At 41.3% G+C, this 27,731-nt stretch overlaps 1 protein-coding gene across 4 annotated transcripts in view; it reads left to right on the forward strand.

The window, feature by feature from the left end:
* The first annotated feature begins 6,917 nt into the window (after positions 1-6,917).
* The window catches only part of SPATA6L (spermatogenesis associated 6 like), a 39,564-nt gene continuing 18,750 nt past the window's right edge, over positions 6,918-27,731 (forward strand). For 2 of the 4 annotated variants that reach the window (XM_050944294.1, XM_050944297.1), the window contains exons 1-7: positions 6,918-7,003; positions 8,985-9,122; positions 11,810-11,858; positions 12,027-12,068; positions 17,215-17,339; positions 23,301-23,378; positions 24,701-24,973. In XM_050944294.1, coding sequence (XP_050800251.1) covers positions 6,965-7,003; positions 8,985-9,122; positions 11,810-11,858; positions 12,027-12,068; positions 17,215-17,339; positions 23,301-23,378; positions 24,701-24,973 — 744 coding nt within the window. In that variant the 5' untranslated portion in view covers positions 6,918-6,964. The remainder of the gene's footprint in view (positions 7,004-8,984; positions 9,123-11,809; positions 11,859-12,026; positions 12,069-17,214; positions 17,340-23,300; positions 23,379-24,700; positions 24,974-27,731) is intronic. The other 2 variants (XM_050944295.1, XM_050944296.1) reach the window with 2 other exon arrangements.

The following is a 27,731-nucleotide window of genomic DNA, read 5'->3' on the forward strand; positions in this document are numbered from 1 at the left end:
AAATCACTGTTCTCAGCACTTTGAAAATATCTCATTCCCCTCTCTTTAATTATCCACCCTGTGCACTGAATGGGGAGGGATTCTGTGGAAAAAAATAAAATGATCATGTAATTAAAGACTATCTTAATGCATATACAAAGGGGTCCAAACTAAAGTTGCACAGGCAGCCTGAATTCTATCATTTTTTAACTTTTGAAGTTAACTGCACTCTTAATTTTATTTTAACATAGTTTATTTGTATATCGCAGAAGGTGATAGTACAGCTCTACTTGGTGCTAGTTTAGGTTAGGCTTCGGCTGAAGTACTGTGTCCAATTTTGGTCACCAATGTATAGAATAGCAGCAAAGAATCCTGTGGCATCTTATAGACTAACAGACGTATTGGAGCATGAGCTTTCGGGGGTGAATATCCACTTCGTCGGGCTGCTTTTACAGATCTAGACTAACATGGCTACCCCTCTGATACTTGAATGTATAGAATGGATGTGGAAAAACGAAAGGATTCAGAGGTGAGCAACAAAGATGATAAAAAGGATGGAATGCAAGCCTTATGAGCAAAGGCTGAAGGCACTGGATATGTTTAGTTTGCAAAAAAAGGGAGATTAAGAGGGGACATGAGAACAGTCCTCAAATACTTGAAAGGCTGTCATAAAAAAGATGGAGAAAAGTTATTCCCTCTTGCCACAGAGGGCAGGACAAGAGGCAACAGGTTCAAACTGTAGCATAGCTCAGGAGTCGGCAACCTTTCAGAAGTGGTGTGCCAAGTCTTCATTTATTCACTTTAATTTAAGGTCTTGCATGCCAGTAATACATTTAAATGTTTTTAGAAGGTCTTTTCTATAAGTCTATAATATATAACTAAACTATTTTTTAGTAAATAACTATTGTAAAGTAAATAAGGTTTCAAAATGTTTAAGAAGCTTCATTTAAAATTAAATGAAAATGCAGAGCCCCCCAGACCGGTGGCCAGGACCCAGGCAGTGGGAGTGCCACTGAAAATCAGCTTGCATGCCGCCTTCGGCACCCATGCCATAGGTTGCTTACCCTTGCCCTAGCATGTACCCATGCAGCCTGTTTCTTTTCCCCTCTCTGCTTCTATCCACCTAGGGCCAGCTCCAGGCACTAGCGTAGCAAGCAGATGCTTGGGGCGGCCAATTTAAAGGGGCGGCACGTCCGGGTCTTCAGTGGAAATTCTGCAGCGGATTCCTCATTCTCTCTCTTCCCCTCTGAGCTGCTGCTGAATTGCTGCCAAAGAGGAAGAGAGGGAGGACTCGCCGCCGAACTGCCGCAGAAGAAGCAACACGGTTGAGCTGCCACCGAAGTGCTGCCACTCGTCTTTTTTTTTTTTTTTGCCACTTGGGGTGGCAGAAAAGCTGAAGTCAGCCCTGTATCCACCCCTACTGCCTATTTGTGCTTCTATGATGCTACAGTCTGTATCTCCTCCCCACATTGGGCACTATCCACCCTCACAACTTCTGCCACTGTATCTTGTCTCTGCTGCCCCCTCTGCCCCATCCCCCCATAACTTGTCTCTAGCCCTATCCCAGTGGTCCCCAACCTTTTTGTGGCCAATAGCACATTCATGTTTTCAGAAGAGTGTGGCAGGCACCGCAATTTTTCAAGGCTTATTTTGTATTTGTACATTAAATAATACAAAAAAATCATATTTAATATTACATAATATATGAATTCAGAGAGAAGATGGCGCCTGCAGCCCTGGAGTACTCTGTCCCCAGCAGGCGTGGGGCCCCAGCTTCTCTCCCCTGCTGGGGACTAGGCAGGCCCCATACCTGCCGGGGACAGAGAACACCAGCACCTGCAGCCCCAGAGTTCTCTGTCCCTGGCAGGTGCAGGGCCACGGCTTCTCTCCCCTGCTGGGCAATAGGTGGGTCCCATACCTGTTGGGAACAGAGAACACTGCGCCCGCACCCTGAGTTCTCTGTCCCTGTCAGACGAGTGCACTAGGTGGGTGCACATAAAGCGCTCTCAGGCACCACGTTGGGGACCACTGCCCTACCCTCTCTCGTAGGCTTTCTGTCCTCACTGTTCCTATCCCTCCAACCTACGTCTGCCCCCTCCACATCTATCCCTCTGTGCAGCCTATCTCGGCTTCCACTCTTTGTCCCTATTCCCACACACTTTTCTTTGGCTCTATCCCCACAATCTATCTCTATCTGCACTGTGCGCCTATTCTTCCCCAGCACAAATTGTCTCTTCTTCTCCTTCTCCACCCCTTTCTGCATTCCAGTCAGGCTGAGTTCTTCTTATCCTAAGTGCTACAAGTAGAGGGAACCTTGAGAACACAGAAGAGACTTTTCCTGCTCTCAGTTCCTGTATCTGGCCCCACAGCAGCCCCCAGCTGAGAAAAAGAGCAATTGCCAGGAGAGTCCTGCTAATATCCTATAGCCCAAGGCTGGAGCATGCTCAGCACAGATGGAATCTTCAGAGAATTTAGCTGAAAAATTCTAACAAGACTGTACTGAGCATATGTAAACTGAGAAAGCTTGTAATTTGGCTGAATTTTGGCAGATTATCATGAGGGTGGCAAAAAGGCATATCCCTGAGACAGGAGCAACAACCCCTTTGCCAAATTTCAAGTCCCTGTACCAAACATGCTAGGGCTTCTCAATGAAACAGTTGAAAAAATGTTTTAACATGGGCAAAATAATATATTTTCTCTAGGGCTGTTGATTAATTGCAGTTAACTCACAAAATTAACTCAAAAAATTAACTGTGATTAAAAAAATTATCATGATTAATCACAGTTTTAATTACACTGTTAAACAATAGAATACAAATTGAAATCTATTAAATATTTTTTATGTTTTTCCACATTTTCATAGATACTGTATTCTGTGTTGTAATTGAAATCAAACTGTATATTATTTTTTATTACAAAAATTTGCACTGTAAAAATAAACCAAATAAATAGTATTTTTCAATTCACCTCATACAAGTACTGTAGTGCAATCTCTTTGTTGTGAAACTGCAATTTATAAATATAGATTTTATTTGTTACATAACTGCACTCAAAAACTAAACAATGTAAAATTTCAGAGCATACAAGTCAGGGTGGATTTGATTTATATCAAATTGATTTAAATCATGATTTAATCACTAGTCAGAAAGACTCAATTTAACCATGGATTTCTACATAAAAGTGCATTCTAGTTGGTTGGTATAACCTTAATACATACCTATTCTTCACAACTCAGAGACAGAGATGTAGATTTAATTTTTAGAAGGTACACACTATAAATTTTTTAAGTGATTTATTTTGAAAACTTTTCAGATTAGTATTACAGCTATATCAGAAAATGAATTATTGTTTGTTTATTTCATTTACCAAAGGTAATTGAAGCAGATATTTATGAAGTAATTGGGAGGTGAACTATCTCCAATTCAACAGGTTAATCATTAATATTTGGAGGATTTTCTTGCCATGCTGTATTAGGAGGAGAACATCACCAGACAGATATTTAAATTGTTTTATTTAACTAAAACAACAACGTTATGTTTCTGGATTTTTTTTTCTTCAAGAGCAACTATATAATACTTTAACAAAACAAGCACATGAATTTTTGAATTTAGTTAAACTTTCCAGTCTTTTAAAATTGTTTTTAACTAAAATAGTTAAATTAAATATTTAAAAAAAATTAAATCGACTATGTCAGCCAGGTCAACATGAGAAACTTAAAATAATGGCTTCTGCAGCGAACTCAGTCATCTTCACCTTCATTTTCCTGTTTGTTAATAATCTGGAAAAGAAAAACCGGCTTTCCTGTTTTTTCAGGTCCCAAATGATTTCTCAGTTTGGAATGAATTAGTCCAAAGGAAGAAAATATTCTTTCTACACCAGCAGAAGAAGCTACTACTGTTATAAGTGAGATTATCACTTCAACAGTCTCTGAATCCAAGTGCTTAAGTAACTTCCACCAGCTCATAGTGTGACTTTCTTTAAAACATCATCAGCAAACATATATTTCTTGAATAGTTCACCCTTAGGTCTGAAGTTTATTATAGTTGGCATTATGGAGGGATGATTGCTGGATCTGCATGTCATAGCCAACTCCTCTTCTTCAACAGTTAAGGTTTGACTCTGGTACTGAGTATTGAGAATATTTGCAAGAAAATGAGCTGGAGATTGTGCTTGTCCCATTTGTTTTTTTAATGCTTGTAATTTAACTCTGTCATTGCATAGTTCTCTTTTTAAGATCTTACTCAGCTCCTTCCAAATTTCAACAGTCAGCAATAAAACAGCTATTTCCCTGCATTTTGTTCAAAGCTACAGAAATAGGCTTCAGAGTACTCAGCATGTGTTCAACATTTCTCTTAAGGCCAATGTTGAGAACTTTGGCTGTGACAGTGCCATCTATTTTTTCAAGATTTTGTTCACAAACTGTCATCTGATTAGGCCAGTTCTTGATATAGTGCTCAAAACAGTCCACTACTGAGTTCCATTGCATGTCTTGTGGGAGAATTAGCTTGGTTCCTCCCACTTTTTTAGAGCAGCTGCTGCAAAGTGGTTGTTATGGAAGTATTTTGCAATTTCAACAACATTCGCCTTTATTTCTGGAACACTGAAGTCTTTGGCTAGGAGGTTCATCAAATGAGCACTGCAACTGTATGTTATTAGCTTGGGACTCTCTTCTAAATTTCTTCTCATCTTGGGTACTGTGATGGAGTCTGCTTACCCTGCACTAGCAGAAACAGGGTTAAGACCATGTTATTGACAGTGGAAATCCCGCCTCCCTGGCGAGACTGGGCATGCTCCAAATGCTCAAGCAGTATAAAGGGAGGGAATCCAGCTCATTCTGGGCTGGAGGCTGCAGGGAAAGGACTTGTCTGGGAAGTGTCTGTAGTGGGCCAGCCACAGACCCTGACTGTGCCAGGAATCAGAGCCACCCTCGGCCCACCTGCACCCCGGCAACTGGAGGAGCAATTGGAGGAGACTGGCCCTGTTGACCACAGAGAACCTGACATCTCATGGGAGACCCAGTGCAGACTCTGGTAGGAAGTGACCAAGTGAGGGTAATGGAGTGGTACCTCCCACCCTGAGGGATGTGCTGGCTGTGGCTTCCTGCCACTCCCATTGGCCTGGAGCGGTGAACTGTGGCCAGTGGGAGCCATGATCGGCTGAACCTGCCGACGTGGCAGGTAAACAAACTGTCCCGGCCCGCCAGGGTGCTTACCCTGGTGAGCCATGTGCCAGAGGTTGCTGACCTCTGTTCTAGACTGAACACTGAGTCCCATTGGGTAGATAGAAAGATTAACCTGAATAATCTATACAGAAGCCCCTGGAATCCCAAAAGATTGGGTCACTAATCCATGAACTACTGGAACTCATTTACAAAACCTTTCTTAAACATTACATGAATATATTGTCTCATACTATAGAAGTAGAATTTATAATCTCTATTCTATGATGAGATATCTTTGAGCTATAATGTACCTTAATTAAAACTATCTTTTTAGATAGGGTTTTTCCTCCAAAAGGCATTTTGTCAAAGAAATCTGATTTAAATAAATTCTGATTTGGATTTCCAAGTTGGAAAGTGATATTAGTCAATATTGTATTTTAATGAGATTTAGAAGTTGGAAACAAAGTCTCCAATCATGTAAATGTAACACTGGTGGGCAGGATCGAATCTAGGACCTCTGGAACTAAATGCATGAGTCTCTACCACATGAATTAAAAGCCATCTGCCTCTTAGCTAAGGCCATAGAAGAGACTCAATCTTTCTCTAAGTCATCTCAGTGCCACTAGATGGAGCAGAGCACCACAGGAGGTATGTGGGTTGCACAAACAGGCACATGTGTAACTTTACTTGTATGCATAGTACCAGTGATGTCTACTAATCTGAGCAAAACTGCACATCTGTACATGCTTGCAGGATTGGGGTTTAGGAGAAAAAACATCCCCATGTGACCAACCAGTTCTGCCCAGACCATTAGTGATTACAGCTTGGATCACCAACGGTCCGTTGTCCAATTTGGTAACTTCTTTTTAGACCAAACTAGTTTTGTAATGTATGTGGACAAAAGTTTAGACTTTTAAAAAGATTAAAAACTTGTGTTTTTCCAAAGTCCAATATGTTACAAATTACCTGTTTGACTAGCTTTACCCTTTACAGAAAATAATCTGCTTTAGCTGGAGGCTGCACAAGTAAAAGGTCAAGTGGAAGGGAGACTATTTCCAGAAAGTTGGGGGTAGGAGATATGTAAAATTTGGGCTTTTTATAAGAGAAACTGTCACATGATTCTACATAGATGTTAATATGCACAGTCCTACACCAAACATTGCATAGACACATTACTTTATACACACAACCTTGTACATAAAACCCATTGCATCATGTACTCACACAACTATACATATTCGAATTACAATGTCAAACTGTAATGATAGTTAACTATAATGATAGTTAAGGGCTGGAACAGGTTACCAAAGGAGGTTGTGGAATCCTATGGGTTTATGAGGTCCGTTCCAGCCTTACATTTCTATGACTATATGCACACAGCCTTGTGTTTATGCATGCATGTCACACACATCACACGTGCCACATCTACAGAACTCGCACAAGATAGGCATGTGTTGCAAATCTTATAGACATGTATTATACACATAGCCCAGCCCAGATTGCACACAGTCGTTACGTGCATAGCTCTGGCCAGGCTCCATGGCACGCCTGCATTCCGCCCTCAAGCGTCGCTTGGGGAGCATTCCCCCAACCCGCCCCTTCTCGCGGTTCGCAGGGAGTCTTAGCTACAGCCTGACGTGCGCCTCGCTTCCCCGGGCTCCAGGGGGCGCGCGCCGGCTGCCTCCGCGTTCCGAAGACAAAAGTTGGAACGTTTGAGTCTCCACGGCAACGGGACGCTTCCCCTTCCGGACAGCAGCGGCCGCGGGGTGATCGGGACAGCGGCCGGCCTGAGAGCGGACGTGGGGAGAACCCCCCCGCCCCAGGATGCCGCTGAAGGTGGTGGTGGAGCTGCAGATCCACGCGGTGAGGCGGGTGCAGGGCCAGAACTAGCCAGGGCAGCGAGCGAGGGAGGGGCAGGGCAGAAAGGGGACAGGGCTCCAAGGGGCGGGAGCAGCACATACAACCTTCCCAGGTAAGTACACGCGACAGCACAGAACCCTGACCTGCATCGCCACTCCGCTGCCCTGAACAGCTACCATGTCGCTGCCCCTGTCCCCAGAGCTGTGCGTGGAGTGCTTCGTGTGTCACAGCGGCGTTAGCGCTGTCTTCTCCCTTCTCAGGGGCACTTAAAGGAAACTGCGTGTTTAAAGGATTCTATGCGGTACCTTGTAAATAAATAATAAACACTCCGTGAAACAGAACGAAATGACCTAATTGCAATTACACGGCCTTCGCCCTTCAGCCCTAGGACGTGATGGATGGCAGCCCTGATTTCATATACGATGTACGCTGCCTATACTGTGGAAACAATGGGAAGTACACAGAAGGGTGTGATTTAAATCAAGGGGAAAGGGGCTTAATGGTAAAGGTTAGGTAAATGTCAGGACTCTACAACACTGTGCAATATTAATTGTTTAATAGTCTTTTTAGGGATTATTGTGTCAATTCAGAGTCTAGCAAGAGCAGATAATAATAATCTATCTTTTGTATAGTGCTTTTCATCAGATGTGCAAATAGTTATTTTTAAACATTTCTCTCATCTCTTAGCCTTTGAATTTCCTCTTCTGGCATCAGATTAAAATATTTTAGTTTCTGTTCAGAAAAATGTTAAAATCCATGACATTTCATCACCATGAATACAGTTATTGAAAAAAGAAAGTCCCAAATATAGGAAGCATAAAACCAGCAAATGCACAACACACTAACACTTTTTTAAATAAAAGGAGCAAAACTAAAGAAAACATTTTGGGCCAGCTCACACAGGCCAGCCACAGGTGTTTTTCTGCAGTGTAAATGTACACTTTTAGCCACTTTTGAAAATTTCATTCCAAAAACTCAATTCTGCCCTTAGTTACACAGCTGCAAATTCCATTGGTGTAACTCACAGGTGGGCAAACTTTTTGGCCTGAGGGCCACATCAGGTTTCTGAAATTGTATGGAGGGCCGGTTAGGGGAGGCTGTACCTTCCCAAACAGCCAGGTGTGGCCCGTCCCCTGTCTGACCACCCCTGATTCTTGCCCCCTGATGGCCCCCCTGGGACTCCTGGCCCATCCACCCCTCCTCCATTCCCTGATGGCACCCCCACAACCTCTACCCCATCTACCCCACCCCTGCTCCCAGTCCTCTGACTGCCCCCCGCTGCCCCATCCAACCCCTCCTCTCATTCCTAACTGCCCCCCCAGGACCTTTGCCCCCATTCAACCCCCCTGTTCTCTGTCCTCTGACCGCCTCGATCCCTATCCACAGTCTTACCCCCGATCACCCCCACGAGCTTCCCTGCCCTCTATCCAACCCCCCATGCTCTCTGCCCCTTACTGTGCTGCCTGGAGTACCGGTGGCTGGCAGCGCTACAGCTGCACTGCCCAGAGCACCAGGACAGGCAGCTGTGCCACTGAGCTGGAGCCAGCCACGCCACTGCACAGCACAGAGCACCGGGTTAGGCCACGGCTCTGCAGCTGCTCTGCCCCAGGAGCTCGCAGCCCTGCCGCCCAGAGCATTGTGCCGGCGATGCAGTGAGCTGAGGCTGCGAAGGAGGGGGAACAGCAGGGTAGGGGCCAGGGGCTAGCCTCTGGAATAGGAGCTCAGGGGCTGGGCAGGAGGGTCCCACAGGCCGGATGTGGCCCATGGGCCATAATTTGCCCACCTCTGATCTAACTGAAGATAGAACTGGACCCTAACTGTCACCCTTGTCAACAGAGAAGTCCAGAGCACAGATATTGTACTACCTACTTGACCATAATGGTAGTCCCTGCAAACTGTGCATGAGGCACATTGATGGGACAAAGTGGGGAGGGCTGTTGTAAAAGAATTCTCATCACCATGATTGTTTTCTCTCTTTCATAAGGTCACTTGCCCTGGTGTATTCCTGCCAGAGAAGCATGACATTTACCTCAGTGTCTGCATCATGGGCCAATACAAGGAGACAGAATGCCTTCCTCCAATTTTCCCTCTCTTGTTTCATGAGAAGATGTGGTTTGAAAAGGTGATTCTTACTTATTACATGCTTTGGGATTGATTCTCTACTGCCTCCCACTATTGATAGTAATTTACACCTGTGCAAAATGGGTGTAAAATGCTACCACCAGTGTACAGTTAGTAGAAGATTTTGATTTAGTATCATTTTACACTTGGTTCCCATGCAAGGTAGCAAAGAATCAAATCTTTTATATCTTTGAGGGACTGTAACTGGGAACAGGTTCTAAAATTTAACATTTTGCTATCTGAATTTTTATTCATGGCAAGGTTGTGGCTCACTGGTTAAACTGGAGTGTGCTCCCAGGCAAACAATCCTTTATAATCCCAGAAAGGACATTAGTGTGTTAGTTCTCTTGCTTGGTATTTATTTGGTTGTGATCCCATTTCTGTGGAAACAAAATAACATCTCCACTATGGGATGACTATCATCTGATTTTCATGATACTGGCAGGCATAGAATTAAATATAATGACTCAAATAAATGACAGATGAACATTTTAACCAACATTTTACATACCATTTGAAAATCTGAAATAACCAAGAACACAAGCCTTCAGCCTGAATTTCCTTGGGAGTAAATGGTTTGGCTAACTCTAAAATGTTTACAGAAGATTTAAAAAAAAATACTCTCTCTGCTCATTGGCTATCATGTTGATGAATGATGATTTATGCTTGATAATGGTTTTTAAAAATGATTTTAGCACAGTTTGGCATTGCCCATAGTGACAAGAAAACTATGTTGAAGCCGCTACTGGTAACATCGTTTTAATACACATGTAGAAATTTTTTAAGAGTACAGAGCACATCTGTTACCCTTATTCTTTCCCTAATGGTTCTTGCTCTGCTCTGTTAGGAGAATCCCTGCTTTTTGCATGCAGCTTTCTGTGTGACTGTTTTCACAAATAAATTTTACCACATCTCTCATAAGATTCCACTTTCTAAGGAATATGTTTAAATGCCTTTCACTTCCTAGGCCTGCAGTGACAGTTGAAGATGACTTGAGAGTGAAATTAGCCTTGTCTTCACTAGGAAAAAAGGTGTGTTCTTACCTTATGTTAGCTAATCCTCAATAACTAACATGAAGTAAAATCCTGTGAAGACAAGGGAGTTATAGTTTTAACAAGTGTTAGCAGGTCAAGATAAATCCTAGGCTCCCACATAGTCTTTACTTTGACCTGCTAACGTGTATGAAAACTACGAACTGCCATGTTTTCACTAAGATAGTACCTCATTTTTGTTACCAGGTGTTAGCTTACATAACATAAGACCATACCTTTTTTCCTAGCAAAGATGCACTCTTTGAGCTTCCTTCCTCCAAAAAGCCTATCACTGAAGTACTGTCCTGAAAGCTTCAGTATTATCAGAGGTTGAAAGATGTTGACAAATTGGATGGAAAACAAAAAAAATCCTTAATCCTATCTCAGCACAGAGGGATGGGCTAAATAATCTCTTGAGGTCCCTTCCAGCCCTACATTTCTATGGTTCTGTGTAAAGCAACAAAAATGCTTAAGGGCTGGGTTAAAACATTATTCAGTGGAGATATAGCTGACCACAGCTGCTTGAAAGAGTTAAAATACTAAGGGTTAAATCCTGGCCCTATTATAGTCAATGGCAAAAGTCACATTGACTTCAAAGAGGTCATGTTTTCACCCCAAGGCAGAGGAATCTCTTTTAGGGTGGACGAGCAAATTGTGGCTAGGAGTAATGGGATGAAATTAAGGAAAGTAAAATATATTTATTTTTATTTCATATTCATAAAATGTTCTGATTTTATGTACAGTCTTTGCAAATTACATAATAACAAATAGGATTGTCACCTTAGACCAGTGGTTCCCAAACTTGTTCCATTGCTTGTGTAGGGAAAGCCCCTGGCGGGCTGGACTGGTTTGTGTACCTGCCGCGTCCGCAGGTCCGGCCAATCGTGGCTCCAGGCCAATGGGAGCTGCTGGAAGCAGTGGCCAGTATGTCCCTCAGCCCATGCCGCTTCCAGCAGCTCCTATTGGCCTGGAGCAGCAAACCGCGGCCACTGGGAGCCGCAGTTGGCTGAACCCATGGACGCAGCAGGTACACAAACTGGCTTGGCCCACCAGGGGCTTTCCCTGCACAAGCAGTGAAACAAGTTTAGAAACCACTGCCTTAGACGCCTGAACTCCTCTCTTGTGTATATAGGGCTTGTCCTGTGCTTCAGGGTGATGGCAGCCAGGGCACTGATGGCAGCCAGCACTGTGGGTTGAGGCCCATGGTTTGATTGAGAACCCTGTATTCTCAAAAAAAAAACAAAAAAAACCTGTGTCCCCTCTACACTAGCTCTTCCACCATTGCTTCTACTAGTAGAACTATACTAATATTAGTGCAACAGTAGGAGATTTCCTGAAAAACTCTTTAGACTCACTTCTAAGTCTGACTCAGAGGCTGCAGTGTGTGAAATTTCAGGTTTAAACAACTAAGATTTTCAAGATTCTATGTAACTTTTTAAACAAATTGTTACAGTATTTTACAGCTGACATTAATAAACATGTAGCACGCAGTAAAATATATAGTATTTCCCAGGTTTGTTTGTTTTGCTTAATGACAACACAGCATGGTGTAGGGAAATATTTGTTGAATATATAAAAATGTTCATGTAACTGCTAGATTATAAAAATGCTTTTTGTAATATAAAGGACGAATATACTTGGTATTACTTTCCTGTAGGTATTTGAAAGTGCTGTAGACCCAGCTGCTGTAACAGAGATGCTTGAAAGTAAGTATAATTTAAAGAACATTCTGAATGCATGTATAACTGAAGACAGTGTAGTTGCTCCAAATCTATCTTTCTATCCATCCTTATTTTTTATTGTTATGCTACAGGAGTATTTTGAATATATTATAATTTCTCAGCCACCTTGACATTTTTTTTGTCTTTTTCTAGGCAATGTAACAACGTTTGGATTAATTCAACTAATATCTTCAGGTATTGGGCTAGTAAATATTTTACAAAATAGCAGTTTATTAGACATTGAAAGGAGCACCCCAGTGGGTGTTAACTTTGAGTCTTGCCTCCCCACTTTCTTCCTCTTTCCCATCTTCTCTTCTAGGGGGCTTCAACTATCTGCTGTCCCCAACCCCAACTCTGCATACACTTTGATCATCTACCAGCGAAAATAAGTTACATTTTCTGACTAGTGACTGACTTGTTGTTTTGTTAGAATTATTCAAATTAATCTAATTTCTTTCCCCTGTCATTGATCTAATTTCTTTCTCATCTCTTTCACTATTATTGTTCACCAATGATATTTAAATATAACACGAATAATAATTTAGAGTTCCATTTAGCAGATATTAGCATTGGCTCTATAACAACTTTTTTTTGTGGTTTTTATGAGTTAGAAAAATCAAGTGGACACAGGGTGGCAGAATAATCCTACTCTTTAAGGTAATCAAATATGGAACAATTGTATGTGTGGTAAAATCATTGGCAGTTTTCATTACTGAAAAATAGATAGTGCTCTACCACTAATATAATATATTTAATGCATTTTTATATTACCGGTTGCTTTGTTAGGAGTATTCAAATTACTTTAATTTCTTTTTCCAGATTTTCTCATCTCTGTTACCATTATGGTTCATCCATGATCTGTAAATATAACACGAATAATAATGTAGAGCTCCGTTTTTTGTTGTAGCCCTGCAAAAATATGTAGTTAGTTTTTTGTTTTTTTTTTTACAATGGGAAGTTTGTATTTTTTTCACTCTTTTTTCACTCAAAAAGTGGATGAAGGGATTTTGCTCAACTTTTAAAAAATCCAAATGTAATGCTTGATAGTGAAACCAGCACGGACTCCAGTTTGTCTTGTACCAGTGTCAGCACCAGTGCAGTGAAACTGGTTGCTGCCATGTTTCTATTTTCTAGTGTAAACATGGCCCAAGAGGGAGTTCTAGAGAGCCCTTAAAAATGACCCAGCTATAAAGGATCAAGCTGAGAAGGATTAAGAATCTGGCTCTCTTTATTACCTTTTACTGTAGTTTTCTATCTTTTTGACTCTTAGTTGTGCTAGCGTCAGAGCTGCAGGCTCTAATATGCCATCGCTACAATATGCAGCATCTTTCATAAGGACAAACTACAGCGTAGCCGTCACCCTAAATTTTGAACAAAAATAGTTGATTTTCTTTTGATGCAATACATCTCTCTGTGTTTTTCCCAAAGCTTCACCACCTTCCATCAGAAACCTGATTGCACACTCTAGAGGGTGAGAACTGGCAGCTGCTCAAAAGACAGAAGTAAAGGCCAGATTTTCAAAACTTGCACAGCATGCAGTACCTCCCAGTGTGGTCATTCAAAAAGTTGAACACTTTGAAAATGTTACTATTTCATTTATGTGCCTACTTAGGAGTTAAGGTCTTTGAAAATCTGGCCCAAAGCCTTCTATGAAAACCAATAGGCCATACATTGCTTTTGGAGAAAAGTCTGAAGTTTAGGGTTTTTTAGTTCAAAGGTTGTCTAAGGGTATGTCTCCACTGCAATTAAAAACCTGAGGCTGGTCCATGCCCGTTGACTTGAGCTCGCAGAGCTCAGGCTAAGGGGCTGCTTAATTGCAATGTAGATGTTTGGGATCCGGCTGGGATTCAGACTCTAGGGCCACTGCGAGGTGGGAGGGCCTTAGACTAAGTCTGAATGTCCAACAGCCCCTGAGTCTGAGCCTGGTGAGCCCACATCAACTGGCAAGGGCCAGTCGCAGGTGTCTAACTGCAGTATAGACATATATTCTAGGTAGATAAGGCTTTGCCTTTAGTCTCATTATGAGCGAGCCAGGGTCCTTGTATCTGAATGTCACAGAACCCATTCAAGCAGGGGAGTAGCAACTTTTCTGGCAGGTATTCAGAACATGTTCTTATCAGAAATTTGCAGGGCTGCTACTTGGGGTTCATGAACTGGTGTTTGCTTGACACTGCAGCAAGTTTAGATGCTGGTTTCAGCAAGGCTGTGCTTCAGTCACAGTTTAGCAAATGGTGTGTTACAGTCCACCTCCTTGTTAGTCTCCTATCCTGGGGAAGCAATGTGATGAAGGAGAAAAATGAGTTGCTTACCAAAGTGGTCTTTGTCTCTAAATGTATAGCTTATCAGGGTTGGAAAGGGCCTCAGAAAATCATCTAGTCCAACCCCCTGCTCAAAGCAGGACCAATCCCCAACTAAATCCCCAAATGGCCCCCTCAAGGATTGAGCTTATGACCCTGGGTTTAGTAGGCTAATACTCAAACCACTGAGCTATTCCTCCCCTGACCCTACTCCTCCCCTCTGCTTCAGAACTCAATGTCATGGACTTCTAGAAATAGAGAACAACAAACAGGATGGTTAGAAAGGTGAGGATATTTATACTCTAAGTCAGCTGAATGCTGGACTCAGCAGTACTCAAAAGGGTTCCATGGTTGGATGGCTGGGTATGTGACTCCTGCAGTGTGGCTGTATGGAGAGAGTACATTCAAAGAACAAAAGTTACCTTGGTAAGTAACCCCTATTATTTTTCCTGTCATCACTTGTGATAAAGTAATATCTTTTATTGGATCAACTTCTGCTGGTGAAAGGGTCAAGCTTTCAAGCTACACATCACTCTTCTTTAGATCTGAAGCAGAGAACCTAGTGTCTGAGATAAACACAAGATGGGACAGGTTGTTAAGCATGAGAGGTACACACATGCTATAGGAGACCCCTTAAAATGAAGTGGGCCATAAAGGATTAGATTGTTAAGCATAAAGGGACCAAAGCATGTGTGAACCCCTTATTCTTAACAATCTAACCTTTTATTGCCCACTTACGCTTAACAGTCTGTCCCACCTTGTGTTAAACTCAGATGCTCTGGTTACCTGCTCCAGACTACAGGAGTTTGGTATGGCTCGAAAGCTTGTCCTTTCCACCAACAGAAGTTGGTCCAATAAAAGATATTGCCTCACCCACCTTCTCTTTCTCATATCCTGGGACCAAAATGGCCACAACAGCACTGCAAATCACTTTATGATGATAGCTATACTGAACAAACATAAGAGTGTAAATATGATTTTTATAAGCTGTCAAAACCTAATCCCAGATTTGGACCTTAGCGTCCAAAATATGGGGGTTAGCATGAAAACCTCCAAGCTTAGTTACCAGCTTGGACCTGGTACTGCTGCCACCACCCAAAAAATTAGAGTGTTTTGGGGCACTCTGGTCCCCCCAAAAACCTTCCCTGGGGACCCCCAAGACCCAAATCCCTTGAGTCTCACAACAAAGGGAAATAAACCTTTTCCCTTCCCCCCCCTCCAGGTGCTCCTGGAGAGATACACAGAAGCAACCTCCGTGAATCTAAGCAGAGGGAGTCCACCCTCCCTAATTCCAGTCCTGGAACAAAAAGCACTTCCCTCTTCACCCAGAGGGAATGCAAAATCAGGCTAGTAAATCTAACACACCCAGATTTCCCCCCTGACTTCTTCCTCCCACCAATTCCCTGGTGAGTACAGACTCAATTTCCCTGAAGTTCCTCCACTAAAGAAAAACTCCAACAGGTCTTCAAAGAAAGCTTTATATAAAAAAGAAAGAAAAATACATACAAATGGTCTCTCTGTATTAAGGTGACAAATACAGAGTCAATTGCTTAACAGAAATATGAATAAACAGCCTTATTCAAAAAGAATACAATTTAAAGCACTCCAGCAACTATAGACATGTAAATACAAAACAAAAACTCAACTTTGTACTCACAACTTGGAAACATAAGATTAGAAAGCAGGACATAGAAAAATCCTCCTCATAGCTGAGAGAGATTCAGGCAGACAGAAGAACCAAGAACAAAGGACTCACCCACAAAAAACCCTCCACCCAGAGTTGAAAAAAATCCCGTTTTCTGATTGGTTCTCCGGTCAGGTGCTTCAGGTTACTTTTTTTTTTTTTCAGGTGAAAGAGACATTAACCCTTAGCTATCTGTTTATGACATAAGCCCATTGCAAACATTCCTGTTTGATTTTATTTAAATAGACAATTAATTAGGTTAATTAGTAGTTTGACCAGTGCTTCAAAAAGTAAAGCTCTTTCTAAATGCTAATGAGCTAAATCCTAGTGCCATGAGGGTATTAAGAAAACTCCCAGTGTACATCAGTGGGGTCAGGATTTGGCCCTGTATGGATAGACAGATACTCTGCATATTCTGGAAGAGCCATGCTCTGTAAAGGCAGAATCTTGAATGCTTTCTTCTCCTAATCACATCAGTGAGATTGATGGTGCTCAGCTCTCCTAAGCTTGGGCCCTAATAAAAGCGAAGGACAGATTTGAATTTGGTGTGCTCTCCAAAGTTTCACTGCTTTGGAAATTCCCCACTATACATGTGGATCGTTTGCCTCTGAGGTTATGCAGTCATTCCGATCCCAAAATAGTTTGGGGCACTGGTGACAAACTGAGTGTTAAAGATGGCATCAGGCTGCAGTGTTGCTGTGCTAAGCCTAATCTTTCATTACAGATGGAGTAGTAAATTGACTCTCTCCCTTCTGCCTCCTTCATTTCACTTTCAAAATAGAGACATTAATCAGAAGCAGAGTAGTCAGAGCAATGGAAATGAGACTAACAAGTCATTTGATTTAAAAGCAGTTATTTTCTCAGTCCCTAAGACTAGAAGTATGACCTTACTGGAGCCTTTCTCACAAATTAAAAATGAGCACACAACAGAACAGAGTATTCACTGATTATCAGTGTTTCTGTTGTTTTCATTACACTAATTGCTCAGGGCTCAAACTGAGGGTCCCCCATTTACCATTTGGAGCAGGGCAATATACCAAAGAGAAGCAAAGTGCCGCTGTCCTGAAAGCTTCCTACATCAAGGCCCAAAGGACTTGTGCACCTCCTCATACAATCTCAGAGCAGATCCACAGGGGATACCTCCCTTTGTGATTCCCTGTGACACTCCTGCTGGTGCACACCTATCCCAAAGCTCTCATGCACTTCTGACTGAGTTATTCCTAATGTGGAAAGAGAGGCAGGTCTCCTAGTGAGCCAAGGGGAGCTTGCACACTCTGCCAAGGGTTTGCTATAGAACGTGTGACTTTTAAAAAAATATTAACCATCTTGGAAACAGTTTTTCCTTTTTTCACTCTTTCAGTGGGTGACAGTCTTGCTTTTTATGAAGAGAATACTCGAGATTTTCTCTTCCCAGAGCCCAAGCTGACTCCTGTGTATCCTGGTGTGGAGAGAGAGTTACTAATGAAAACGTCTCCTAGTTTCCCAGTAAGTTGTCTCCGAATGGGTGTTTGACATGGGTACCTGAAAAGAAGAAAGTGGGAGAGGTCTGGCCCAGCAGGCTAGTGTAACAGGGTGGGCTACTTTGTGAGGATCTCAGTTTGAGACATGAATTTGGACTGCTCTTGAGCAGAGAGACATGCTCAAGTACCTTGTATGGCTCTGTACGTCCTGAAAAATGTACCAGGCATTACCTGACTGAAGAGTAAACCGACTAGCCAGAGGCCAATGTAAAAGATGGGTGAGGGGGTCTGGCCTCAAAGTTCCCATCCTCAGCTGCTGTGAAAGGGCAGGGTGCTGGGTAAATTTCCAGGGCGCTGTTCATTGACTATGCTAGGGGGCACAGTCTTTCCTAGCCATTTACACACATGTACACACAAACATGCACACATATACATACATGCTAACACACACACACACACACTCTCTCTCTCTTTCTTAGTTTACCCTACTCTTCTCCAAATGGTCTTTTTTTGGGGGGGGTCTTCTGTCCTTGTAAATGTGTCCAGTGTCTGTCTTTCCTGATGCTCTTAGTTTTCTGAAGCAGAAACAGAAGAATAAAACTGACAAAATTCTCATCAGTTTCACTGAGACTGATTGGATTATGCAGTAGAAGCAATGAAATTGACCAAGGTTTTGTTCATTTCATTCCGTTACTGCTTGGGAAAGCTATAAGCAGCAATACTCTGCTGGAGTCTCAAAGCCGCATTGATTCACATTTAGAAAAATATTTTCAATACCGTAAGGGCTAGGAATGTAATTAGTTTTAAATAAAAATTTAAATTCTGCATAAATTGCTGGTTTAGTTTCACACGTACCAGGAACATTTGTCTACTCGCCATTGGCAAGTTCTGCCTAATACAGAGATACTTTAATGGCCCCATATAAACTTATAACACCTTCATTACTGGTGTACATTTAATCCAGTTTTCTTTTATGAGGATGGAATATTATAAAACAATATAATTAATAACAGCCACATGTGTAGCATTTTATCTAGTGTGTTAGGTAGGTCAAGGGCAGATTATCTGGGGATGATCATGTTGAGTATTTTGATGTGGTGTTGGAAATCTGAATATTTTATTGGTTGCCACAGTAATGAGAGAAGAATAATTTCTCAATGTTAAGTCAGTCAGTGTTTCAGGTAACAAGCCTTTGAATGGCTTTATTAACCTCAGCTTCCTGATATTCCCTGTAATTAAGATTAAAAAATATAAATTACCATTGCCTTGATTGAGAGTTAAAATTCCTGTACACGCTTATTTCTGTTCTTTCTCTCATTCTAATTGTCTGTTGAGAGAGACAAAAGTGACATCTACGTCAATCATGCAATTCAGCAAAACAAGGCTAATTCTGCTCACTTATTTTCTACTAACCAACCTGCCCATGCACATTCTGATATTTTTCACAAGGGAGAAAGGGTCAAACTATGATCCACTCTAAAATCCTGGTAACTTATCTAACTCATCACTTAGAATATTAACAATGCCCACTATTGCAGCAGATTCTCTTTTTCTAGATGTCATCATTGTCTCAGTACTGGTACTGGTGTTGTATGGCTCCCCTTCAAATCTTCCCAACTGCCTTGTAGGACCAGTGCTGGAACTTCATTTATAAAGAAGTATTTGGACTGCAAGGATTGAATGTGTAAAAATAGCCCATTGCATTTCTTCATGCTGAGATTTCAATGTGGGCAAAAAATAGAAGGCAGCATTAGATTTAATTATCTAAAATGGGGCTCCACTAATACTGTTAAGATTATAGCAGCTAATAGCTAGGTTTTGATTAATGTTGTCTTATTAAGACTAATTCTATTAATTATTATAATACATTACTGTATTCTTGATACCACATTCATCTCTTTTGTTGTCATCCTTAATTTTTTCAGTATTCCAGTCCATGTGATGTTCTAGGTTTATCTAACTACTCTTATGTGCTGTGTCTGATTGTTTCTGTTAACAACGTATACATTTTTTCAGTTTATCTATCTTAATTTTCCAGGTCCAGTCTTGTGCTGTTCATAATTCTCTGCGGAGTACATTGCATTCATACTTTAATTGTGACTTTATTTACTGCAATAGTCTAGATTTTCACTATTATACTGATGATTTACTACTAACACAGTGGTCTTCTCTCACTCCCATTTATATTTTTGACAGGATGGTTTGGTGACTTACAAAACTGGATGAGTAAACCCTCTGTGTCCTAGCAAAGCAAAAGTTAAATGCGCTGGGCCATCCAAATTTTCAGTCACATTGCTAAGTCCCATATTATGATCCTGACTGACTGAGAGTCTTAGTTCATAATTTGAGTGTATTTTTGTACATCATTTGAATTTTCTATTGATACTATATGTTACCTAAGGGCTCAACCTGCAGGTTGATTCATGTGAATACTTCACTTATATGAGCAGTTACATTGAAATAACTGCAGCCACTAATACAAGTAAGGCTGGCAGGATTGGGCCCTGAATGTGTCCTTTCCTGGACTTTCTCTGAACAGAATCTTTGGACACTGGGATTTTTATGTCAGGCTGTTGTTACATTGCTGTAAATCCATTGAGTTCACCACATTTACTACTGATTTATAGCATTGTAAATGGGAGCAGAATCATGTCCACTCTGCATGTCCACCCCTTTGTGAGGTGTGGCTTTACTGACATCTGAAATATCAACAAGTAAATGTAAGCATCTTCCTAAGCATAGCTGTTCCTAGAGTTTCCCTACAGAGATCTCTCTGTCCTAGGCCCAGGCTCCCTATGCACAAACCCTCTGTCACCTCCTTTACATATAGGGTAGAGTTGATGAGCCACATCTGCCACAATGACTTAGCAGGAATCAAGAAGCATCTCCCTGAGGGGTCCATCATCTGCCAACAGGGTGGATCAACAGAAGAACCTTGCCACCACATTACAGTTTGATACTCCTAGATTGTGAGACTGTGTAATAAAGAAAACTACCTGTTTTGCAGTGTTTTACAGTCAACATAAAGCATTTGTAATATTTAGAGATTAAATGCAGTAAAGCTGTGTTAGTGCAGCACTAAGGTTGCACAGTTAAACCCTCAAATCCGGAAGTGCAAAACTTAAGTCCAAACATTCAACCTTAAATACTGTTCTACTGTGGAAAGTGACTCTGTAAAACACTAGTTTTGTAGGATTCCAGTTTATTGTCTTGAAATTAATTACATCTTCAGTGTCCTCCTGTCGGGCAAAAATTCTAGTCGCTTGTCCACTGATACCTAAAAATTCAGCTCTGGCTTTTCAACTAAAAAGTGGTTGATCCAGTTGTGGGACTGTCTCTTTCTCTTAAGTAAATTAAAGTTAAATATTGTTGCTGCTGTGGTTGTCTATTGCATTTCTCTGCATTCTGCTTGTTCAGTTTTATGCTGCTGTGACCAGGTGTCTCATTTTTATTTTCTTATTTTTACTGTCTGACTCTCACTTGCTGTTATGTGTTTTATTTTATCCCTCTTTTAATATAAATTTAAATGCCGCTGCCTCCACCAGTCTGAGACAATAAGTCAGAACTGAGAATATGTAACAATTCATTTAGAAACTCAGAAGAAAATTCTAATACTCAATAATATTATGTGAAGTGTCCAAGTGGACTTCTAGAAATCTAGATCTGCCGTAGGGCCTGATCCAAAGCCCACTGAAATAAATGGAAAGACACCTTGACCTCAGGCTCATATGGAGTAGGACAAGTGAAGTGCTCCATTGGTGCTGCCTTTTGTAACTGTGAGTGAATCTGTAAATGTTCCCTGTCAAGCCAGAAAAGAATAGTCTGATGGGGCTGGAAGGTCTTCTACTCTGAGTCATTCACATGTTTCTGCATCAAGTCCGGGCATGTGCTTTGCTGCCTCTATGTGCCTGGACTTGTTTAGTTCCTCAATTAAATTCACACGAAGACCCATGTTCTTTCACTGTAATGCAATTGAACAATGAAAACGGAATTTCCATCAAGGTCAATATGTCCTGAAAGCAGGTGGCCTGCTGGTTAAAAACTTTGTTAAATGTTCCTGCACTCTGTCATTTGTTGCAAATTTCATAGTATTTAAATGTAATTTTAGAGACAACAACTGACATATTGCTTTCCTTTCCCTCCTCACTCAGTACCTGGGTAAAGTGGCCTAGCAGATTGTCAGTTTGTACATTGTCATAATGGGTTGATTCTTCTTTAGTCACTAAGCCACTATGTGGAATAAAAGCACTGAAACAATAGGAATGCTGATTTCTATAGCCTGGTGAGGCGGCTGGGACCCAAATGTTCCATAGCAGCTTCAAGCAGATAAATTTGATTTTTCTGCAGTGCTGGCAACACAGTCCCAGAAGTTCTTGCCCCTTCAAATTTGTTACCCTTAAGGAGTTCAAAACAGTTTTCAGTTGGCCATTAATAGTAAGTGTCGTTGACTGGAGATTGAACCTAAGAATAAAATGTGCCTGAATGTATCTTGTAATCAAGGAAGCCTCTCACTGTGCTAACTTGATCATTTGGTTGTTAATTTTATTGTTCTGATCTAGCTGAAGTCATTATAGTTAAGCTAAAAGTCATGATGGTCTGAATGGATTTGGGAAGACATAACATAACTCAATTTTGAAACAGACTAGATTGGAAATTGAACGTCTCCCTTTAGGGCTAAATTGTGCCTCTTAGAAGGTAGAGTGATGTGAGAGAGGGGGAAAACTTTTGGAGAAGTGTGGTGAGCAGCAGGACTTGCTGCTTTACATTTTGGCTCTGGCTACACTACAGAGCTTACAGCTGTTCTGCAGTGCTGCTAGTGCAGATGCTCTAAGCCCATGGGAGAGAGCTCTCCTGTCGACTTAATTACTTCAGCCCCTATCAGCAGCAGTAGCGCTGTCCACACCGGTTAGGTCGATGTAACATATGTCACTTAGGGGAGTGGCTTATGTACACCCCTGAGTGACATTAGTTATACCAATGTAAGTGACAGTGTGTAGAAGTCCTCATAAAAGTATAGCCAGTGCTTCCCACAGAGGTCCCTTGCTTACAGTTGCTGCCTGTGTACAGGATAGGACCCTGACCTGCCTTTTCCCTGTGCAGATGCACTTTCTCTAGGGCTCTGAGCCTCGCAGGCACTGCTAGCTGGCACTACCCTTTACACTGCAGAAGTTTATGGCTTCTTGCTCCGTCTCTCGCCATCTCAGTGCACAAATGTAGGGGCAGATATAACTTGGTCCTTTAATGTTCATACAGTTACGGTGACTTCATAGTTACTGCTGTTAAAGAAATCGGAACTACATTAAATACAAATTGCAAAGCTGATTGCAAGTTAACAGATTGTGTTTGTTAATTACAGATTATAATTGTCTTTCTGCAATATTTGTCACCGTTTCACCTACCTTGACAGGAAAACTGAAATATTGATTCAGTTTTCACAGCTGTTTGGAGGATGTCGTTTGGAGCGTGAAGGGCCCATTATGAAGACTGGTGTTTAGTAAATACAGCTGTTACACAAACAGGAAAGAGCTGTTTGCCCCCTCAAATCTATAAAAAGAATTATTCTCCCATTTCATCCCAGCTCTTACTCTTTGAGGAATGGAATATTTCTCTGAGGTTGTGCTAGTATCTTACATATTTTTCTACATTGTTGGCCTCAACCATCATCTTTCCCCACTTTACAAGGATTAGGTCCATAAAGAGGGTCCATTGCTCCCCTGCTCAATATTGTGTTACCTGAATATGCAACCCAAGAGCACTTTGCTTCTTTTTGTTGCCATTTTGCATTGCAAGTTCATTCTCATTTTGCTATCTGTTATTACCCCTTTTTGGTTTTGGCTTCCTCTAGTCACTTCTGATTCTGAAATAACAATTAAGGAGCTTGAGGAAATGTCACTGAATTAGAGGTGCGGTTGCTCATCTCTGTAAAATTGTAACACCTGCACTATGACATTATTTTTAGTGATTTCACCTCTTTATTATTTTTAAGGGAATTGCACCAAAAATAGAGTTTTCTACAAGAACAACTATCACTGAGCTTCCACTTCAATATAGAAAGCAGTTTTATGTAAGTATTTTAAATAAAGGACACACACACATGGACAGAAACATCAATGTTTGATCTGACCTGTCACTATTGCATTTAAGTGCCTCATACAGCAATAAGAATCACACTGATTCTGCACTGAAAGGCAAAATCTCTTCCCTCAGTTCACCTGCTATGACAAGAGGGGTCGTTATTTGGTGGTTGTTGTCAGGAGGATGTTGCTGATTATTCTGGGAAAAGCCAACACAAAAGAATGGGGCTTGCATTGTCTCCTAAAAGAGGCTAGACTTGGGCTGATTGTGATTTCTGGTGGGAAGAATTTCCCTGACCCATGGGCCTTTACTGAGAATGGTTTGCTTGTGGCTGTGAGTGTGTCATTTTTGCAAGCTGTTGGTTGCTGTTTCTTCTGCTTGGTTCCCCCAACCCCCCCAACATAGCTTCAGTTTTCTCTGGATTGAGCTATAACCAACTAGCCAAGACACAATCTCCAGTGTCATTTGTTCCTCTGCACCAGCAGGTTAGGTACATTACCAGATAATTATTCTTTATGGTCCAAATTTTGCAGTCCTTTCTGGAACAAAGTTCTCACTGAGGTCAAGGGAGTTTTTTTCAATTAAAGGTTACAGAATTTGGCTCCTTCAGAATTACTGCTGCTTCGGAGCCAAATGCTCAGGTCCTTACTCAAGCAAGCTCTCACTGAAGTAATGAACTCAGGATTTTGACTTTAGGTCTCAATCCTTTGAGCTGCTGAATGCTTCTTTAGAGATTCTCTTAACTCCAGTTTAATTCAATAGATGTTGGTACTATAGGTCTGTCGCATCTTAGACTCGTCTAACATGCGCGATTTCAGCTTTACGCATTCAGCAAAAACAAGAAAAAAACAACAACAAAGAAAAAAATACTGTTTCTGTAGTGCAGGCGATTGCGCCCCCCATTATACTCAATGTAATGTTGACTATACGTGATTTTCGCTTTATGCGCTGACTGTGGAACGTAACCTCAGCATAAGATGAGACAGACCTCTACTAGCACCACAAAGGGGGCAATCAGCATCTCACAGGATCAAGCCCTGGATAAGAAGTTGTCAAACAAAGGTAAAATGGATAAAAAAGATAGGCCTGACGCTCTTCTTTCTGTTATTGACTTTCTGTCGCTTCTCAGCACAGAGGCACAGATTCCTCAGTTTTAATTTGTAGCCACATAGAGCCGTATTCTGCTCTTAGTTGTGTAGGAGCCTCCCATTGACTTTAAACACTGCTTAGCTGACTGTCTTTTACAGAGAGGTTTGCAAATAGCTTGTACATGTTTCTGCTTGGATAATTACTTTGAGACAATTTATCTAGCAGGGCAGAAACACAATGAGGATACAAAGATCTGCCTCTGTATCACCCAGGCGAAGGAGCATTTCACCAGCACGATGTAAGACAACAAAGAAAAAAGATAAGATCTGTAAGAGTCTCACAAGATTATTAAGATCCCGCTCTCCATCTCCAAATGCTACAAAGCACCTATGTCAGTTCTGCAAAGAAAACCAACAGCAGCAATCAAGGCTAAGCCTGGGATCTCTTCGGTACAAATTGGATGCTGAAACCAGACCACCATTTGTTGTTAGACATGTAAGTCTTAAAATTGCTGTACTAAGTTATTTTTTTGTTATTGTGATATTAGAGTAAATTGGGTGCATCGGTTATCCTTCCTAAACAAGAGCAAGATGAGACCCAGAGAAATTAACCAGCATCAAGTCTGTAAATGTAAAAAGAAATGCTTAATTGATCTGTGGAACTCACTGCCACTAAATAGTATTGAGGTCAACTAGTTAGCAGATTCAGGAAAAGATTAGACATTTGTATGATTAATAAGGACATCCAAAGTTACATTTAGATGGGATAAAAATTATAAGAGACTTGAGCCCTCATTCTTTAGGCCATAAACAAACCGCTAGCTGTCTGGGGTTAGGAAGAAGCTGTCTTCATGGGACAGGTTTTTCCTTAATGGTTCATCATAAGGTTTCTTCCGCCTTCCTCTGAAGCATCCAGTGCTGGTCACTCTCAGAGACAGGACATAGGACTAGATGGACCATTAGTGTAGCAAGATGTAACAAACCCCATTTTTTTTTCTACATTGGATTTCTTAAATGGCGAATCTAGAGAACATTCAAGTCAGTGGGAAGACTTCCATTGATTTTAGTGGGCTTTGAACTGATGGGGCCTTTCATCTGAAGATCTCAAAGTAATTTACAAACACTAGCTAATTAAGTATCACAATGCCCATGTGAGGGGTGTGTGTGTATATATCTAGTTACTTATCTATCTAAACACCCCAGCCAACCCACTAAATTATCAACGTATTGTTTCCCCCAGTTTGTAGTTTTACTTGATTTTAAATGGTCATTTATAATGTTTTAAAATTCCATAGATACCCTGTGGCAATCTGTGAGGGGCGTACATTTTTTGAGTCCGCTGTTCCATGAAGACGAAAGATATTTTGAGTCTTTGTGAAGATGAATGCATTTTTCAAAACTGTCCTAACCACAAATTTAAAAGAAAACTCAAAGTTCTAGTGCCACATCTGTGACTGTAATTTCCATAAGGCTTTATGGAAATATGCTTAGAATGTGTTTTATACTACATATGCCATGTAACATATCTCAAAGGTTATGATCTACTGAATGTATTAATCCTATTTGTATGCATGTATCATTTTTGTATTCAAAGTTTTGAATGTTATGAATGTTGGCTGTGTACTGGCTTGATTTCTAAATAACCTTAGTGGAGCATTTGGTCAGTTCCTGGAGAAAGGAATGTTGAAATTAAGCACCTAATCAAGAAACACTTAAAGGACAGTGGATCTTGGAATGCTCCAATCCACATAAGAAGTCTACTTGAGGATGTCCAAGGTAGCATGTAAACAGTGGATGCTGCCTGTGCAAATTGTGAGTCATACATGGACATGTGAATTACCCAGGTGACGTCTAAACTCCATCTTTGAGCTGGACTTTGCATAGGAGTGAGGAGGGGTCTCCACCCACAAGAGAAGGTCTATTTAAACTCCTGGGAGACCCCTCTGTTTTGTCTTCAGCTGGCTAAAGAGGGAGGCTCTCCACCCCCCTAGGATACCTGAAAGAAATTGGAACAAAGGACAGTGACTGCAAGGGGTGTGAGTAATTGCTGGACCCAGGCTAAAAGGAGATTAGTCTGTAAAAGGGAGCATTCTGGAACTGGTGAGGATCTTATCTGTATTCAGTTTGATTAGACATAGATTTGCGCATTTTATTTTATTTTGCTTGGTGACTGACTTTATTCTATCTGTTACTACTTGGAACCACTTAGATTCTACTTTCTGTATTTAATAAAATCACCTTTTACTTATTAATTAACTCAGAGTATGTATTAATACCTGGGGGAACAAACAACTGTGCATATCTCTCTGTCAGTGTTATAGAGGGCGAACAGTTTATGAGTTTACCCTGTATAAAGCTTTATTTATTTGGGTTTAGACCCCATTGGGGGTTGGGCATCTGAGTGTTAAAGACAAGAACACTTCTGTTAGCTGCTTTCAGGTAAACCTGCAGCTTTGGGGCAAGTAATTCAGACCCTGGGTCTTTGTTGGAGTAGATGGAAGTGTCTGGCTCAGCAGGACAGAGTGCTGAGGCCCCAAGCTGGCAGGGAAGGCAGGGATAGAAGTAGTCTTGGCACATCGGGTGGCAGCTCCCAAGGGGGTTTCTGTGATCCAACCCGTCACAACATCCACTACCTCTTTTATAACAAGATGGTATCTATATACTTGTCATTTCCTTATTCTAAAAACATCAGTAGTGTCAGAATCGCAGTGTTTTTTAAACGAGGTGGTTTTGCTGAAATCTCTGCACTGTGCTGTGTATATTGTTCTCTTTTGTATACTCTCATAGCTGTGAAAGAAAGAAATAGAGGGAAGGGAAGAAACATTTTTTTTAATTCTTTTCTTTAAAGGCTGTAAGCAGTTGCAAACATGTTCATGTCTAGACCTAGTTTTCACAGAATAAATATGTGGCTTCATATTATTTCTTCATTTTAGAAGTTGTTTTCAATGTTTCTGATTGTTGTCACATGCTGAATATATGAGTAGAGACACTGGTTTTATGGCCCATGACAACTGTTTGTGACATATCCTGCTGCCTAATAACCCCCATTGGCCTACTTCTGCAGAAGTGTTAATTGCCCACTTCATGTTAAGTGGTCTCCTACAACATGTGTGAACCTAGCAATCAGTCCCACCTTGTATTTAGCTTGAACCTCTGGAAACGTTCTCCAGACCTGAAGAAGAACTCTGTGAAGCTCGAAAGCTTGTCCCTTCCACCAGCAGAGGTTAGTCCAATAGAAGATATTACCTCATACC

This window comes from Gopherus flavomarginatus, chromosome 3, assembly GCF_025201925.1.
Source record: "Gopherus flavomarginatus isolate rGopFla2 chromosome 3, rGopFla2.mat.asm, whole genome shotgun sequence".
Lineage (NCBI taxonomy): Eukaryota > Metazoa > Chordata > Testudines > Testudinidae > Gopherus > Gopherus flavomarginatus.